Raw genomic sequence first — 18,773 nt, forward strand, 5'->3', positions numbered from 1 at the left:
CAATGTGTGCAGCTGCAGTCAGTGCTCTTCATCTGAGCTCAGTCACTGAGGAGAGCCTGAGCAGAAGCTGCATCTGTCAAGCGCCCAATGGCAAGCCAAATAACCCACGGGAAATAAATGGTGAGGTTTGATACGTCTTTGTTACGGGCAAATATTTGGACGGCGACGTCGCAAAGATGGTGCGTGAAGTTTCTGGCAGTCTGCGGAGAGCGGGATACTTCGGAGGGCTTCTTCTGCTCGCGATGGCGGGCTTCGGGCTCTTGATGCATGAAGTCACGGCTTTGCCTGCCCGGAGGTTTGAGGTATGGCATTAGTTTTTCATCAGGACGAATATTTCAGCGGTGCTCTTTTCCCTTGCATAACTCTAGACACGCGTCAAAGCGGCTCGAGGGCGTCACGCGTGATGTGATATCCATTGATACGATCGAGTTATACAACTAGAAGTCGTAAGGGGTCGTTCACACAGGACGCGTTCATAAAAGCGCGACGGAATGGAACAGAACGCAACGCGGGGGATCTGAGACGCGGCGAACTGCTTTTAACTTGACGCGTCGTCCTTAAAACGCAACGCTCATGACGAGACGAGACGCAACGACGTCTGTCTGGCGCATCCGCACATAAAAACAGCAGCAGTGATGACATTTAATCTGCATTTTCATTCTTTTTTTATGTGTTTTGTACTACATTTAATGCCTGTGCTTTTCTTTTCTTTTTTGTTCACATCTACTTTTACACACTGAAATTTTTGAAGGATGTTCCTTTGGCATTTATACTATTTTTGCATTATGGGCTTTTAAATTTGTTCACTTTGAAGGATCCTATCCTAATATACTCTTTTTTTAAAAACCACACATTTAACATATTAAAATCTACTCTATATTTTCTTCCAAGAAACAGAATATTAAAATCAGTATGAAAAGGATTAAGCTCTTTTCTTTCCTATTGTTCCATGCATATGAGTGAAAAGAACAAGAACAAATGTAGGGTGAGGCTTAATTTTGTCTATGGGGAATTGATTGGATGGTTGTGGTTTGCTATTGTTCCCCAATATAGTGCACTGTCTGATCGTTCCCTATCCCCTATATAGAGCACTGTCTGATCGTTCCCTATCCCCTATATAGTGCACTGGCTGATCATTCCCTATCCCCTATATAGTGCACTGTCTGATCGTTCCCTATCCCCTATATAGAGCACTGTCTGATCATTCCCTATCCCCTATATAGTGCACTGGCTGATCGTTCCCTATCCCCTATATAGTGCACTGTCTGATCGTTCCCTATCCCCTATAGAGTGCACTGTCTGATCGTTCCCAATCGCCTATATAGAGCACTGTCTGATCGTTCCCCATCCCCTATATAGAGCACTGTCTGATCGTTCCCCATCCCCTATATAGAGCACTGTCTGATCGTTCCCTATCCCCTATAGAGTGCACTGTCTGATCGTTCCCAATCGCCTATATAGAGCATGGTCTGATCGTTCCCCATCCCCTATATAGAGCACTGTCTGATCGTTCCCTATCCCCTATATAGTGCACTGTCTGATCGTTACCTATCCCCTATATAGAGCACTGTCTGATCGTTCCCTATCCCCTATATAGTGCACTGTCTGATCATTCCCTATCCCCTATATAGTGCACTGTCTGATCGTTCCCTATCCCCTATATAGAGCACTGTCTGATTGTTCCCTATCCCCTATATAGAGCACTGTCTGATCGTTCCCAATCCCCTATAGAGTGCACTGTCTGATCGTTCCCTATCCCCTATAGAGTGCACTGTCTGATCGTTCCCAATCGCCTATATAGAGCACGGTCTGATCGTTCCCTATCCCCTATATAGAGCACTGTCTGATCGTTCTTTATCCCCTATATAGAGCACTGTCTGATCGTTCTCTATCCCCTATATAGTGCACTGTCTGATTGTTCCCTATCTCCTATATAGAGCACTGTCTGATCGTTTTCTATCCCCTATATAGAGCACTGTCTGATCGTTCTCTATCCCCTATATAGTGCACTGTCTGATTGTTCCCTATCTCCTATATAGAGCACTGTCGGATCGTTCCCTATCCCCTATATAGTGCACTGTCTGATCGTTCCCCATCCCCTATATAGAGCACTGTCTGATCGTTACCTATCCCCTATATAGAGCACTGTCTGATCGTTCCCTATCCCCTATATAGTGCACTGTCTGATCATTCCCTATCCCCTATATAGTGCACTGTCTGATCGTTCCCTATCCCCTATATAGAGCACTGTCTGATTGTTCCCTATCCCCTATATAGAGCACTGTCTGATCGTTCCCAATCCCCTATAGAGTGCACTGTCTGATCGTTCCCTATCCCCTATAGAGTGCACTGTCTGATCGTTCCCAATCGCCTATATAGAGCACGGTCTGATCGTTCCCTATCCCCTATATAGAGCACTGTCTGATCGTTCTTTATCCCCTATATAGAGCACTGTCTGATCGTTCTCTATCCCCTATATAGTGCACTGTCTGATTGTTCCCTATCTCCTATATAGAGCACTGTCTGATCGTTTTCTATCCCCTATATAGAGCACTGTCTGATCGTTCTCTATCCCCTATATAGTGCACTGTCTGATTGTTCCCTATCTCCTATATAGAGCACTGTCGGATCGTTCCCTATCCCCTATATAGTGCACTGTCTGATCGTTCCCCATCCCCTATATAGAGCACTGTCTGATCGTTCCCTATCCCCTATATAGAGCACTGTCTGATCGTCCCCTATCCCCTATATAGTGCACTGTCTGACCATTCTCTATCCCCTATATAGAGCACTGTCTGATCGTTCCCTATCCCCTATATAGAGCACTGTCTGATCGTCCCCTATCCCCTATATAGTGCACTGTCTGACCGTTCCCTATCCCCTATATAGAGCACTGTCTGATCGTCCCCTATCCCCTATATAGTGCACTGTCTGATCGTTCCCTTTCCCCTCTATAGTTTACTGTCTGATCGTTCCCAATCGCCTATATAGTGCACTGTCTGACCGTTCCCTATCCCCTATATAGAGCACTGTCTGATCGCTCCCTATCCCCTATATAGAGCACTGTCTGATCGTTCTCTATCCCCTATATAGAGCACTGTCTGATCGTTCCCTATCCCCTATATAGAGCACTGTCTGATCGTCCCCTATCCCCTATATAGTGCACTGTCTGACCGTTCCCTATCCCCTATGTAGTGCACTGTCTGATAGTTCCCTATCCCCTATATAGTGCACTGTCTGATCGTTCCCTATCCCCTATGTAGTGCACTGTCTGATCGTTCCCTATCCCCTATATAGTGCACTGTCTGATCGTTCCCTATCCCCTATGTAGTGCACTGTCTGATCGTTCCCTATCCCCTATATAGTGCACTGTCTGATCGTTCCCTATCCCCTATATAGTGCACTGTCTGATCGTTCCCTATCCCCTATATAGTTCACTGTCTGATCGTTCCCTATCCCCTATACAGTGCACTGGCTGATCGTTCCCTATCCCCAATATAGTGCACTGTCTGATCGTTCCCTATCCCCTATATAGTGCACTGTCTGATCGTTCCCTATCCCCTATATAGAGCACTGTCTGATCGTTCCCTATCCCCTATATAGTGCACTGTCTGATCGTTCCCTATCCCCTATATAGAGCACTGTCTGATCGTTCCCTATCCCCTATATAGAGCACTGTCTGATCGTTCCCTATCCCCTATATAGTGCACTGTCTGATCGTTCCCTATCCCCTATATAGTGCACTGTCTGATCGTTCCCTATCCCCTATATAGAGCACTGTCTGATCGTCCCCTATCCCCTATATAGTGCACTGTCTGACCATTCCCTATCCCCTATATAGTGCACTGTCTGATCGTTCCCTATCCCCTATATAGTGCACTGTCTGATCGTTCCCTATCCCCTATGTAGTGCACTGTCTGATCGTTCCCTATCCCCTATATAGTGCACTGTCTGATCGTTCCCTATCCCCTATGTAGTGCACTGTCTGATCGTTCCCTATCCCCTATATAGTGCACTGTCTGATCGTTCCCTATCCCCTATGTAGTGCACTGTCTGATCGTTCCCTATCCCCTATATAGAGCACTGTCTGATCGTTCCCTATCCCCTATATAGAGCACTGTCTGATCGTTCCCTATCCCCTATATAGCGCACTGTCTGATCGTTCTCTATCCCCTATATAGTGCACTGTCTGATCGTTCCCTATCCCCTATATAGTGCACTGTCTGATCGTTCCCTATCCCCTATATAGTGCACTGTCTGATCGTTCCCTATCCCCTATATAGTGCACTGTCTGATCGTTCCCTATCCCCTATATAGTGCACTGTCTGATTGTTCTCTATCCCCTATATAGTGCACTGTCTGATCGTTCCCTATCCCCTATATAGAGCACTGTCTGATCGTTCCCTATCCCCTATATAGTGCACTGTCTGATCGTTCCCTATCCCCTATATAGAGCACTGTCTGATCGTTCCCTATCCCCTATATAGTGCACTGTCTGATCGTTCCCTATCCCCTATATAGAGCACTGTCTGATCGTTCCCTATCCCCTATATAGTGCACTGTCTGATCGTTCCCTATCCCCTATATAGTGCACTGTCTGATCGTTCCCTATCCCCTATATAGAGCACTGTCTGATCGTTCCCTATCCCCTATATAGTGCACTGTCTGATCGTTCCCTATCCCTTATATAGTGCACTGTCTGATCATTCCCTATCCCCTATATAGAGCACTGTCTGATCGTTCCCTATCCCCAATATAGAGCACTGTCTGATCGTTCCCTATCCCCTATATAGAGCACTGTCTGATCATTCCCTATCCCCTATATAGAGCACTGTCTGATCGTTCCCTATCCCCAATATAGAGCACTGTCTGATCGTTCCCTATCCCCTATATAGAGCACTGTCTGATCGTTCCCTATCCCCTATATAGTGCACTGTCTGATCGTTCCCTATCCCTTATATAGTGCACTGTCTGATTGTTCTCTATCCCCTATATAGTGCACTGTCTGATCGTTCCCTATCCCCTATATATAGCACTGTCTGATCGTTCCCTATCCCCTATATAGAGCACTGTCTGATCGTTCCCTATCCCCTATATAGAGCACTGTCTGATCATTCCCTATCCCCTATATAGTGCACTGGCTGATCGTTCCCTATATATTCATATACTGCAATAATTTTATTTAGAAAATGTAAATTTTGACTTAATGGTGACTTTAATAACTCATCTTTCACTCACAGACATTTCCAATTTTTGTTTTAATAAAATGCTCCCTAGCTTGAGTGCATCCACCTGGTCTGAGGCCTGTAGAGAGCTTTCCATTATCATTGCCATTCATCACAATGGCAGGATGCTTGGAGGCCAGTGTAGCTCTGGAAATATGGGCACGTTTCTGCTGAGCCGTAAATGCCATGAGAGTAATTAGACTGGAGATGCAGAAACGTAAAATCATGAGAACAATAACTGGATGATGGCACCACAAGAAACCTTTTCATGCTTTTAAGAGACCTTTCAAGAGGACCAGCTGATAAAACATTGATTATATTATAACAACACAATATTTGGTCATAATCTTATGTCTGATTGGTGTAATTAGGCATAACATTATGACCTAATATTGTGCTGATCCCCCTTTTGCTGACCCATCTCTGATGGACTCCACTAGACCCCTGAAGGTGTGCTGTGGTATCTGGCACCAAGATGTAAGCAGCAGATCCTTTAAGTCCTGTAGGTTGCGAGGTGGGGCCTCCATGGATCGGACTTGTTTGTTCAGCTCATCCCACAGATGCTCGATTGGATTGAGATCTGGGGAATCTGGAGGCCGAGTCGACGCCTCAAACTGGTTGTTGTGCTCCTCAAACCATTCCTGAAGCATTTGTGCTTTGTGTCAGGAGCATTATCCTGCTGGAAGAGCCACAGCCACCAGAATACCGTTTCCATCATAGGCTGAACATGGTCTCAGCAATGCTTAGGTAGGTGGAGCGTGTCAAAGTAACATCCACATGGATGGAGGACCCAAGGTTTCCCAGCAGAACATTGGCCAAAGCATCACACTGCCTCCGCCGGCTCGCCTTCTTCCCATAGTGCATCCTGGGGCCATGTGTTCCCCAGGTAAGCCACACACACACACACACACCCGGCCATCCACGTGATGTAGAAGAACACGTGATTCCTCAGACCAGGCCACCTTCTTCCATTGCTCCGTGGTCCAGTTCTGATGCTCACGTGCCACTGTTGGTGCTTTCGGCGGGGTCAGGGGTCAGAGGTCACCCTGACTGGTCCATACGCCTCAAACTGAGCTGCTCTGTGTATTCTGACAGCTTTCTATCAGAACCAGCATTAACTTCTGGAGCAGTTTGAGCTCCAGTAGCTGGTCTGTTTGATCGGACCCCACGGGCCAGCCTTCGCTCCCCACGGTCATCAATGAGCCTTGGCCGCCCATGACCCTGTGGCCGGTTCTCCACTGGTCCTCTTGGAGCACTTTTGATAGATACTGACCACTGCAGACCGGGAACAGCCCACAAGAGCTGCAGTTTTGGAGATGCTCTGACCCAGTCGTCTAGCCGTCACAATCTGGCCAAACTCGCTCAAATCCTTACGCTTGCCCATTTCTCCTGCTTCACACACATCAACTCTGAGGACTAAATGTTCACTTGCTGCCTAATATATCCCACCCACTAACAGGAGATGAAGAGATCATCAATGCTATTCACTTCACCGGTCAATGGTCACAATGTTATGCCTGATCTGTGCATTATTATATTATTTTGAAGTTGGCATGACATGAAAAAATCACCTATTTTCGAAATGCATGTTATAGATCTTATTATGAACAATTCATCGAAGAATGTTTCATTTTCAAATGCAAGATTCTCCAATCATTTAGTGTTCTTAAGCCCAACCCCTGCAAGCTCACGCTCATTTGCATTTTTTGGAGTGCCACGCCCACATCTCAACATCCAATCAAAATCTGATGCACAGAAAGTCCCTCCCTCGTTTGGATGTCCGGTTATAAAATGGGAAAGATCTGTCTCTATTTCCGTTTCATCCCAACTTTAAAGTGTAATTTTAGGCATTTATATGTAATGTGCACAAACACTTAAAGACAGAACAGTCCTGTGCTCGCACGTGATCTAAATAGCTCAGACATGATGTGAGAACAGCCCCAGATAGATGTCACTGACCTCATGCAGTCTTGGCTCTTCTTAAACTTTTGTGCAATATTGATTGTAGAAGAAGGTATGCTACATCTGTAGCAGTCACGTAATCAATCTTTCGTCCATCCTTGGGGATAGGGCTGAAATATTTGGATTGGCAAGGATGTTATGCATTTGCTTCTGTCAGGACGGATCACTCACCTGTGTGTTACTGACCCCTCGACTGCCTCTTGGATTTTAACTCTTGCATTACTTCTTGTCCAAGAGTTTTCACCCAGACTAGTTTCAACGGCGACTTGGATATTTGCACTGCCTTAATAAATCTTAATGAAAAATATATTTAGTCTAGAGTTTTTGCTGATATTTTTGTTGAAACAATGGATGAGTTCCTCATGTAAGTGTGCTTTATGGGGTGCTGATTTTTGTTCATTCAGTTACAAAATATTTTGCAAAAAGACAATCTAAGACCCCATTTACACTGCATGGTTCAAGTGAGGCGATTCTGATTTTCCCTCTCATGTGGCACAGAACGGATATGACATGTGAACGTGTAAGCAGGAACAAAACGCATGAATTCCGATATCATTAGATCGCTCATATGTGGCAATGAAGCCGATATGATTTGGATACGTGCATTTGCGTCTGCGTACGTCATTGAAAAAGGGACGGAGGCGAATGACGCCAACTCAGGTGGACACGAACTGCGATCACATAATGGCGCGATGGAAGACGAAGGCAATGTTTTGCTGACCTTTAAAGATCAGACATTGATTTTTTATTTTATCAAAAACATTTAACATTTTGATTCTATTACCGCTTTGTCTTTGTCTTGCTATTTCATTCTTTGAGTTTGATATAGCCTTTTCCGTCTTTTTAACTTTTTTTATTTTTTTATTTTTTATCTGGCTATTTTGTAAAGCACTTTGGTCAGCCTAGTGGTTGTTGTAAATGCGCTGTATAAACAAAGTGACCTTGACCATTGAATAATCATTTCATCTAGAGGTCGACCGATAGTGGATTTTACCGATAGCTAGGTTGGACCTCACCTGCCGATAACCGATTAATCGGTTTTTAAAGTTTTTAAAAAGATACTAGATTAAAATATAATAATAATACATAAAATAACATGTAAAAAAGCAGTGCTGAGCTTTATTACAAGAAATAAAAAAAAGTACTGAACCATGAAAATGTGTTAAATTTCATATGTAAATATGAGAACATTAAAATGAGAAGTTCTAACAGAAACAAAATTTTACAGAAAATAACTAAAACATTAAAATATTACAAATAAATGTTTCTTTAGCTATAACCTAGAAACATGTGTGTAAATGTCAGGTAACAGACTGCAAATCCCATGTGTTAACAATGATGTATTTATTTAGCTTAGATGAACTAAATGCGTTATGTAATGCACATTTTACAGCATGTATTAATATTCGAGCAATACAATTCTACCTTAATCATTCATGTTAGTTCATAGTGCATAAAAAGGTTAACAGATAAAACTAACAATGAATAATATTCTACAGCATTTATTAACCTTACTTAATGTTACAAATTGAATATTATTGTATTATATTAAGTGTTATCATTTCATGTAAATCCAAACATTTCGCTTTTTTAGAACACAACGGTTTTCTTATCAAAATAACAACACATGTATTGGCGTCTAATGCGTTTATATTTCTGTCGGATGCATGATACAGTTTCTCACATCAAAAAAAGTTTCTCAGTTACATCGTTTTAAATGCTTGAGGTAACCGTTGCTGCTAATATTAGCGTCCTGTCAGCCTCGACGACAAAGTACATATACTGCTGTTCATCCCCTGCTAAAGCATCTAGTCAACAAATCAATGACTTTATAATGATTTGGCAACATGTACTGAAGTGTTCTGTATTCATACCGTTTCTCTGTTGGTGTTTTAAACGCGCGTCAGATGTAGCTGTGCAGCGCGCAGCCTCACGTGTCCTCACGTGTATGTAAACAATCAGTGATAGTTTTTCATTTGTCCTCTAGAGGCCGCTCTCGCGCTATATAATGCCAGCAGACCCTTCTCAGAGCTCTCGTAGGCTACTGTGTAATGACAGCAGCCTTCTCAGCCGCTCCCGCAACGGACGCAAACCGGAAAAACTATCGGTATTGATTTTTGCCGATAACCGATTGTTCCACCAATCAGCTATCGGCACCGATTAATCGGCACATCTGATGAATCGGTCGACCTCTAATTTCATCTGCATCTATTATGTCCATTGCATATCGCGCCGTTTTACTTTACTTACTCAGCAGTGTAAATGGGGCGTAAATGTTTGACTTTTACTCAAGCTAAAACCAAGAGAAGTCTAAAAATATGACTTCTGATGAATCCAGGAATGTTTACTAGGCCTATATCGTACAGCCTGATAATTAGCCTATATGTAGCTCAACATCTGCAAACTAAATGATAATAATAATAAAAACATCTGCATAATAAACACAAAAATTAGATTATATTTTGTCTGGTAAACTTTATCATTACCAGGCATGTTGACCAGCACGTTTTCTTTGACAGGTGTGTTTTTACACTAGAGTTCCATCATGTCCTTACTTTGATTAAAATAGTAAACCCTCCGCTGGTTAAACCTACTCATGATCAACAGTTAAAGCCCTGATATAATCACAGTCAACTTCTGTTTCGTTCTTCCGTTCTTAGATTCATCAATTGGAGTGAATTCATTCAGACTGAAGCAAAAAGTGTCCATTTAAACGTAGCTTTTGTGTCCATTTTTTCACTCACGTTTGGCATCGGCAGACTGACCGTGTGGCTCAGAGGCTCCGCCTTCTTTAAATTCGGTTAATTTCTCCTGGTCAGTCTGCCGATGCCAATACATCATAACCACACAGACTAATGAGAGCTCGAAGGTGTTCTCCTGCCAAAACAAACTTTTACAGAAAGTCCCGAAACAAACTTACTTTTGGCCTGAATTTGTCAAAATGTCGTCACCAGTTTGTTCTTTGATTTCGCTTGGAGTACATCCGGGCTTTTAAGAAATCTGTAAGAGGCAATAGAAGAGTAGGTAAGAGTAGTTGCTTCTCTTCCGAGTTATATGACAGTTTTGGAAAGTGTTTGATCATTCGGTCACTATAAAGCCCCTTTCACACTGCACGTCGGACCTGCAATATTCCCGGAGCATTGCCGGGTCGCCTTCTGTGTGAAAGCAACCACGTCCCGGGATTGATTACCGAATTCGACCCGGGTCAGGGCTCTAGTAATATTGCGGTATTCGACCCGGGACGAGCGCTGTGTGAACAAAAGCTGAAACTAATGCCGCAACGTGTGCGTAGTTATCGTGCGACTCCTAGAGCTTGTTTTTTTTTCAGTAACACAACCCTGCAGTGCCAGAAGAGCTTGTCGGTGTTTTAAACGCAGAGAGTGTTCGGATACAAAAGAAACTAAAATTAAACAAGCAGAAATGAGCGCAAACTGGACACAAGTCGAGACCACGGAGCTCCTTACTATCCGCGCTGAAGCGGAGATCGCTCGCCGTTATACATCACATCCGGATGTCACGTGTCGACTCGACCCGGGACCGTTACGGGTTGTGTGTGAAAGCGCACATTTTACGGTATTTCGCTGGCAGTGTGAATGGACCAAATCTAGCGGCCCAGGAACAAATGCCGGGTCGCATTGTCCGTGTATTTGCCGGAATCGCAGTGTGAAAGGGGCTGGGAAGATACTAGATTGTCTTTGTCATGGAAGAAACGAGAATGCTCTGGAGGATTGTGTTCAGAAGGAGGCTTTAACAAGACCGAACTAATGCCATGAACGGAGAGGGATTAAAGGGATAGTTCACTTTAAAATGAAAATTCTGTCATCCTTTACTCACCCTCAAGTTGTTTCAAACCTGTATGAATTTCTTTCTTCGGCTGAAGATATTTTGAAGAATGTCAGTAACCAAACAGTTAACTGGAGCCATTGACTTCTATAGTATTTTTTTTCTCTATGGAAGTCAATGGCTCCAGTTAACTGTTTGGTTACTGACATTCTTTAAAATATCTTCCCTTGTGTTCAGCTGAAGAAAGAAACTCACACAGGTTTGAAACAACTTGAGGGGGAGTAAAGGATGACAGAATTTTCATTTTAAAGTGAACTATCCCTTTAAATGATGCTTTGTAGGTTGAGCCGGTCACTCTCTTGTGCATTGCATGCTTTTGTTGTCCTGTCGGGTTTCCCATTAAAAGCCCCTTTATTCCAGTGAGCTGTTATATCCTAGATGGAGCTGGAGCTTTTGAAATGTAGGTCACAGTGTCTTGTCATGTATTGCTGCGCGGTGTGGTGCTACAAAGAAAGAAAAATGTTATCATTCTTCGAGAGTAGCAGAAATATGAACAGGAAAGAAGCCAAACTATTCCCCAAGACACTTGGATCAACCTACTACCTCCTGGCCTTCCATCCAGCTGGAAGATTGATCCTTTTTCTGTTCCTGTGTCTAACGACATTGCATGGATATGATTAACAATGTTGTATTTGTATATGACTCTGAGAGTGTTGAGAAGCATCCAGCCATTCTAAGAAAATACAATGATCTGAGAGTTTTTCCAGGGTGGCATTATTATAAATTATTCAAATCTGCTGAAAAATCCGGCATTGCTGAACCAGTTCTAACCAGCCTGGACCAATCTTGTTCCGAAACGTTCATCCTCTTTTTGTTTACTTGCAAAGGGTTTGAATATGATTCAAAGATTTGATTTCAGTTCTTCCCCTGATTGCCCACAAGTGTTTGTCCAAGTACATCTGCAGACCAGCCCAGTCAATGCAACCAAACTTAATAATCATTTCTTGAAGTGCTGGCGATCATGAGACACAATGGTGGTCGGTAAAACACTCCTGTGGATTTCATTGCAGACATGCCAAAATAAAAAGGTCCTCTTTGCCATCACAGTCTGATTGTCTAAAGCATTATTCTCCATGAACGATTACCAAGTTTCCATCCAGAGTGTAGCAGACTTTATGTAAGCTCCTAAATGTCAGTCTTGGCCTCACGTCAAGGTGTTATCGCCAGTCAAACAGAGGAGCTGAAAGGATAAATGAGTTTGAAACTGTTGCAATCATACCAATAGGTTCCAGTTGGACTGAAGGTTTCACAATGGCCAGTTGCAGATAGCCGAACAAAATTCCTGTTGACTTTGACATTGGCAAGCAGCAGCAAACCTCAGACCTGGGCAAATAATGAGGCTTCACATCATGTCTCACTGTAAATCTGTACATTTGGGGATGGACAATTGATAGCATTTCCACCAATTTTTAGGTATTGTTTGTCTAAATCCTCCATAATATGATCTGATCATAATAAGACACTGAATTATTACTGGGTAAAACACATGGAGGAAAGTTTTGATGCAAATCAAGCCAAGACTCGAATCCGCCTTTTGCCGAAGTCGCTCTACTCCCTTTTCCCATTACATATCAGATCAGATAGGCATTTATTTTCAATAAAAAGGTAGAATATATTAAAAAAGGGGAAATAAAGCATCTAAAGTGTGTTTAATATTTTTGGAAGCATTTATCAGTTTGGGGTAAGTGAACAGACGTGCTTAATTAGATATTATAAAAGTGGGTCCAATATCATTGGTCTTGAAAAGTAGGTGATTCCGACGCCCATGCTTCAAAAATTATTGGAACAGCACATTTAAATGTTCTCTGAGCATTACTCTTGAATGTTCTCTGAGCATTACTCTTGAATGTTCTCTGAGCGTTACTCTTGAATGTTCTCTGAGCGTTACTCTTGAATGTTCTCTGAGCGTTACTCTTGAATGTTCTCTGAGCGTTACTCCTGAATGTTCTCTTAGCGTTACTCCTGAATGTTCTCTGAGCATTTCTCTTAAATGTTCTCTGAGCGTTACTCTTGAATGTTCTCTGAGCGTTACTCTTGAATGTTCTCTGAGTGTTACTCTTGAATGTTCTCTGAGCGTTACTCTTGAATGTTCTCTGAGCGTTACTCTTGAATGTTCTCTGAGCGTTACTCTTGAATGTTCTCTGAGCGTTACTCCTGAATGTTCTCTGAGCGTTACTCTTGAATGTTCTCTGAGCGTTACTCTTGAATGTTCTCTGAGCATTACTCTTGAATGTTCTCTGAGCATTACTCTTGAATGTTCTCTGAGCGTTACTCTTGAATGTTCTCTGAGCGTTACTCTTGAATGTTCTCTGAGCGTTACTCTTGAATGTTCTCTAAGCGTTACTCTTGAATGTTCTCTGAGCGTTACTCTTGAATGTTCTCTGAGCATTACTCTTGAATGTTCTCTGAGCATTACTCTTGAATGTTCTCTGAGCGTTACTCTTGAATGTTCTCTGAGCATTACTCTTGAATGTTCTCTGAGCGTTACTCTTGAATGTTCTCTGAGCATTACTCTTGAATGTTCTCTGAGCATTACTCTTGAATGTTCTCTGAGCATTACTCTTGAATGTTCTCTGAGCATTACTCTTGAATGTTCTCTGAGCGTTACTCTTGAATGTTCTCTAAGCGTTACTCTTGAATGTTCTCTGAGCGTTACTCTTGAATGTTCTCTGAGCGTTACTCTTGAATGTTCTCTGAGCATTACTCTTGAATGTTCTCTGAGCGTTACTCTTGAATGTTCTCTGAGCGTTACTCTTGAATGTTCTCTAAGCATTACTCTTGAATGTTCTCTGAGCGTTACTCTTGAATGTTCTCTGAGCATTACTCTTGAATGTTCTCTGAGCATTACTCTTGAATGTTCTCTGAGCGTTACTCTTGAATGTTCTCTGAGCGTTACTCTTGAATGTTCTCTGAGCATTACTCCTGAATGTTCTCTTAGCGTTACTCCTGAATGTTCTCTGAGCATTTCTCTTAAATGTTCTCTGAGCGTTACTCTTGAATGTTTTCTAAGCATTACTCTTGAATGTTCTCTGAGCGTTACTCTTGAATGTTCTCTGAGCTTTTCTCTTGAATGTTGTCTAAGCGTTACTCCTGAATGTTCTCTGCATTGGCTGGCTTATAGATGCACTAACTCGAAAAACTTGCGAAGAGACCCTACTGGAGTCTCAAACTCCTTAACATCACCAGATCAAGGGCAGCTGAAGACATTTGGTATTATTAAACTGGACGGCAAGCTGATTGCCCCAAAACATTACCACTTGGGAGTTCCACTCTGTCAGCTTATCTTGGGTCCAAAATACCTTTTTCCATTTTAAATCATTTTCCACTGGACAAAAATCGAAGTCCTGATTGCCAAGATAGCAGCTTAGAAAACCGTATCATGTCATATAAAGGCAATCCGGATCAGTTCAGGAATGTCCTCTCTGCCCTCTCGGACCAAAATAGTCTCCATCTCCACTAGTCTTGACTTTATCAATGTTTGCAAGTGGAGTCTGCCGGCCTTTTACTTTTAAAACACTCAAAGGCTCTGGCAAGCTATCAACACTTGACTCTTTTCCAGAAGATTGAAATGTAAAAGTCAGCAAAGGACATAAGAGCCCGTATAGAAAAGCATCCGGTCTGAAGATTGTACGCTCTGTGTGAAACAAAACGGAGCTACGCTTCATGCAAACGCTGTGGATTTCTAACCCAGAGACTGTCTGACGTGTTTGTGTATGTGTCTGTGAATGTCTGGTCAATGTGTTTCCGACACTAGTTTGGGGTCAGATTACCAGTGAAGTGAAAAAATTTGGACCGCTTTATAAAACCCAGAGAGCACGCTCAACATTAACTTCAGAGTTCAAATTCAGGCCAAATACCTTCTGGATTTACAATATAAAAATCAGGCTGTTTTTAATGGCTAGTAAGAGGCATGTTTTAATTTGTCTTAATTTAGACTTGCATCTTCCTGCCAATTCATTACACTGCACACTCTTGTTAAATCCAAACTGAATTTTTATGGCTATTAGTTTTTAGGCCTTCAATATAGTTGACAATCTTTTAGCGTACATACACTTACAGTCACGTTTCCTGCCGAATTGCAAAATGTATTGATCTTGCATGCATGCAAATGTTAGCCTGACATGGTCATACTCAATTCTAGTCAGAATATGAGTCTGAAACTGCTCCATTGGGCTGTGATTATGAGGCGTGTTTCAACCGAACCAGGAAAGACATCAATTGGATAGACCAACAACCAATCAGGCAACAAAGTGACGCATCGTCAAATGTCAACAGAGTTCAACTGCACTGTGTCGCCAAGTCCGCGTTTTTCTGCGGGTTCTTTTCTATGTCCGCAGGTTGAAGCGACTATTATGTGATATATAGACTCATGAGTGCGAATTTTAGCAGGCAACCTTGCCAAAATAAGACACCTTTTACACCCCAAACGCCATTTTTTCCCCCGGAGAACCCCCCTAGTAGTTGCCGCGTTTTGTTGTAAAAACATGGCAACCCTGTCTGCACGCGCGCTGAAATCAGGCTGGAATACACGATCTTTGCCAGTGTTGTAAAATAATTTAATGATACACAGAGTACTTACCCAAAATGATCATCATTTCTGAGTGAAATTGTGAAGGTGATGCAGATACAAACAAGCTCTCCGTTTAGGATTCAAACAAATATAATCCAAGCCCCTTTGATGACGTGATGATTACGTTAATGTTGATCATCTGTCCGTCTTCGTCTAAAGCCCGCCTTAATGATTTCATTGGTCCGAACAGTTCCTGTTCGGGGATAATTACTCCTCTATGGAGCAATGCCAGACCGAATTGCCCGACCTAAAAATGTTGTGGGCGGGGCTAAGTTCGGCTGGCATCCAGGCTATGCAAATGTATGTCTAATAAAATCCTATACATTTAAATCCTTCTGTCACCAGTAGTCTTTGCTTGAGTTGGCACTTGTACTTTATTTATTTTCTTCTTGCAAAGCTTCATTGCTTTCAATCCTGGTTTTAAAAACATTTTTTAAAAAGGTAAAGGCTCTTAGACATTACTGCTTTGGCTTTGGATTTCCCAGAACGCATTGCCTGGACTCATTATGTTTGATTACTTCCACCTATGTCTCATTATCTTGTTAATACCCATCTATTTAAGCCCTGTGTTTTCACTCATTCTTTGCAAAGTCTTGTGTCACTGCCTTTTTGAGTGCTCTCCCTCACCTGTGTTTTGGTTTTGACTTTCTGCCGGGTTCTCTTGTGTTTTTTGGATTATCTGCCCTGTGTTTTCACTTAAAGAACACCTTTAATGCACTATTTTACAAGATGTAAAATAAGTCTCTGTCCCCAGAGTGTGTGTGTGTGTGTGTGAAGCTTTCGCTCAAAATACCCCACAGATCATTTTTATAGCATATTAAATTTGTCACTTTTTGAGGATGAGCAAAAATGTGCAGTTTTTGTGTGTTCATTTAAATGCAAATGAGCTGCTCCCTCCGCCTTTCAGGAAGAGGGCGGAGCTTTAAGAGCTCATGTTAGCAGCTCTGATCACCTCACACACACACACACACACACACACACACACACACACACACACACACACACACACACACACACACACACACACACACAGTCGTGTTTCCATGTTTTTTGGGGACTTTCCATAGGCTTAATGGATTTCATACTGTACAAACTGTACATCCTATCCCCTTACACTGCCCCTGACCCTAAACCTACCCACCACAGGAAACATTGTGCATTTTTACTTTCTTAAAAAACTCCTTCTGTGTGATTTATAAGATGTTTTCCTCATGGGGACCTAAAAATGTCCCCACAAGGACAAGGATTTCGGATATTGCCATCTTTGTGGGGACATTTTGTCCCCATAACGTAGGGATAACCAGGCCCCACACACACACACACACACACACACACACACACACACACACACACACACACACACACACACACACACACACACACACACACACACACACTGAAAATATCAGAAACTGTTCAGCATTTTATGATCAAACCAGAGTCGAACAATGATGGAGACTCCAGAAAAAGAGACAATATGTAGAATGAGACGGGAAGTTTCTGAAGGGATAGAGCAGTGTTTTCCAACTGGGGTGCCGTCTGACGTGAGCAGGGGTGTAGAAGGTGCCGGCATGCACTTGCACCGCGGTTTACATCTGCAGACGCATCTTTAATATGGGTTAACTTAAAAATAATGTCTGTCGATGGATACACGTGGTGGCTTCTCAGTGATACACTACAACAGCGATAATAAAAGAAAAACGTGAGCAAAACGGTCTCTCTTCGTAAACTGTGTTCAATGCATGCGAGTGCTGCCGTATGACCAGTCGTTTTCGCTGTCATCACCCGAGTATATTTGCCAGAAGACGCGAATGAGAACTCTCAAGCACTGTGACAAAAAATATTGCGCAAATATTATCTTTCAAGTCTTGCGCTTGAATGGACAAACTCACACAGAAAGTATGTCAACATGATGAGTATCCAAGCAGACATAGTCTAAATATGCCTTAAGTGAACTTTATAAAAGTGCATCCATCCATCACAGCTGAGGGGGAGTAAATCATGGGGTCATTTTTATTTTTGGGTGAACTATCCCTTTCAAATGTAGTATGATGACCATTTAAAAAGCCATTCTGTTGTGTTTATGTGATTTAAAATAATGTTTGCATTACACTTTACAACAGTCTGTTATAAAAGGTGATTAGTTTGAGGTTTTAAACCAAGAATAAAAAATAAAAAATTCCACTTGTGAATGTAGGCTACATTTAAAAAGTAATGTTCTACTGTAATTTACTGTAATTCATAGACCATTATCTAACCAATGCTTGAATGTCCTGAAAAGAGCATGACAATTATTGTCTTACATCAGATTAAAGAGAAGCCCGAGGGTGAACTTTCCTCCGACTGCGCCTTCTTCACTCCTGACTAACCAATACAAGATGTGTTCCTGGCTTAACTAAGCATTTATTAGAGCAAGTCACCTTACAAGTGGAGTTATCACTCATTCAGCAGCAAACGTGGCTAAGACCTTCATGGAAAATCCTGCTCACAGATCAATCCAATCTAATCTGAGATTTTTTTGTCCAAGGAAGAAGCTCTCATGTCTGGTGTTTTGATCATTGGAATTCATAAAGACGCCCGCTCCCATGTGCTTCACCTTTCCAGAAACAAACGCTACACACTCACCCCGGAGAAACTTAAGTGGGACAATTTCAAGCTGACCTACAAGTAAGAGACCCTTAAGCCTTGCATTGCATATTTCATTTAAAAAAATTATATCCAGAATCCGTATATCCAAAGGTCATTGAGTGCAGATTTTGTTTCTCTCTGGTCATACGGTATACACTCACGTAAAGGATTATTAGGAACACCTGTTTATTTCTCATTAATGCAATTATCTAATCAGCCAATCACATGGCAGTTCTTCAGTGCATTTAGGGGTGTGGTCCTGGTCAAGACAATCTCCTGAACTCCAGACTGAATGTCAGAATGGGAAAGAAAGGTGATTTAAGCCGTTTTGAGCGTGGCATGGTTGTTGGTGCCAGACGGGCCGGTCTGAGTATTTCACAATCTGCTCAGTTACTGGGATTTTCACACACAAGCATTTCTAGGGTTTACAAAGAATGGTGTGAAAAGGGAAGAGCATCCAGTATGCGGCAGTCCTGTGGGAGAAAATGCCTTGTTGATGCTCGAGGTCAGAGGAGAATGGGCCGACTGATTCAAGCTGATAGAAG

The 18,773-nt window shown here is 42.4% G+C and overlaps 1 protein-coding gene across 2 annotated transcripts in view; it reads left to right on the forward strand.

The window, feature by feature from the left end:
* mmp23ba (matrix metallopeptidase 23ba) overlaps positions 1-18,773 on the forward strand; it is a 35,840-nt gene continuing 17,067 nt past the window's right edge. Inside the window, exons 1-2 of one of the 2 annotated variants that reach the window (XM_067412908.1) lie at positions 1-302; positions 18,128-18,267. In XM_067412908.1, the coding sequence (XP_067269009.1) occupies positions 177-302; positions 18,128-18,267 (266 nt within the window). In that variant the 5' untranslated portion in view covers positions 1-176. The remainder of the gene's footprint in view (positions 303-18,127; positions 18,268-18,773) is intronic. The other variant, XM_067412909.1, reaches the window with a different exon arrangement.

This window comes from Pseudorasbora parva, chromosome 13, assembly GCF_024679245.1.
Source record: "Pseudorasbora parva isolate DD20220531a chromosome 13, ASM2467924v1, whole genome shotgun sequence".
In the NCBI taxonomy this organism is placed as follows: Eukaryota; Metazoa; Chordata; class Actinopteri; order Cypriniformes; family Gobionidae; genus Pseudorasbora; species Pseudorasbora parva.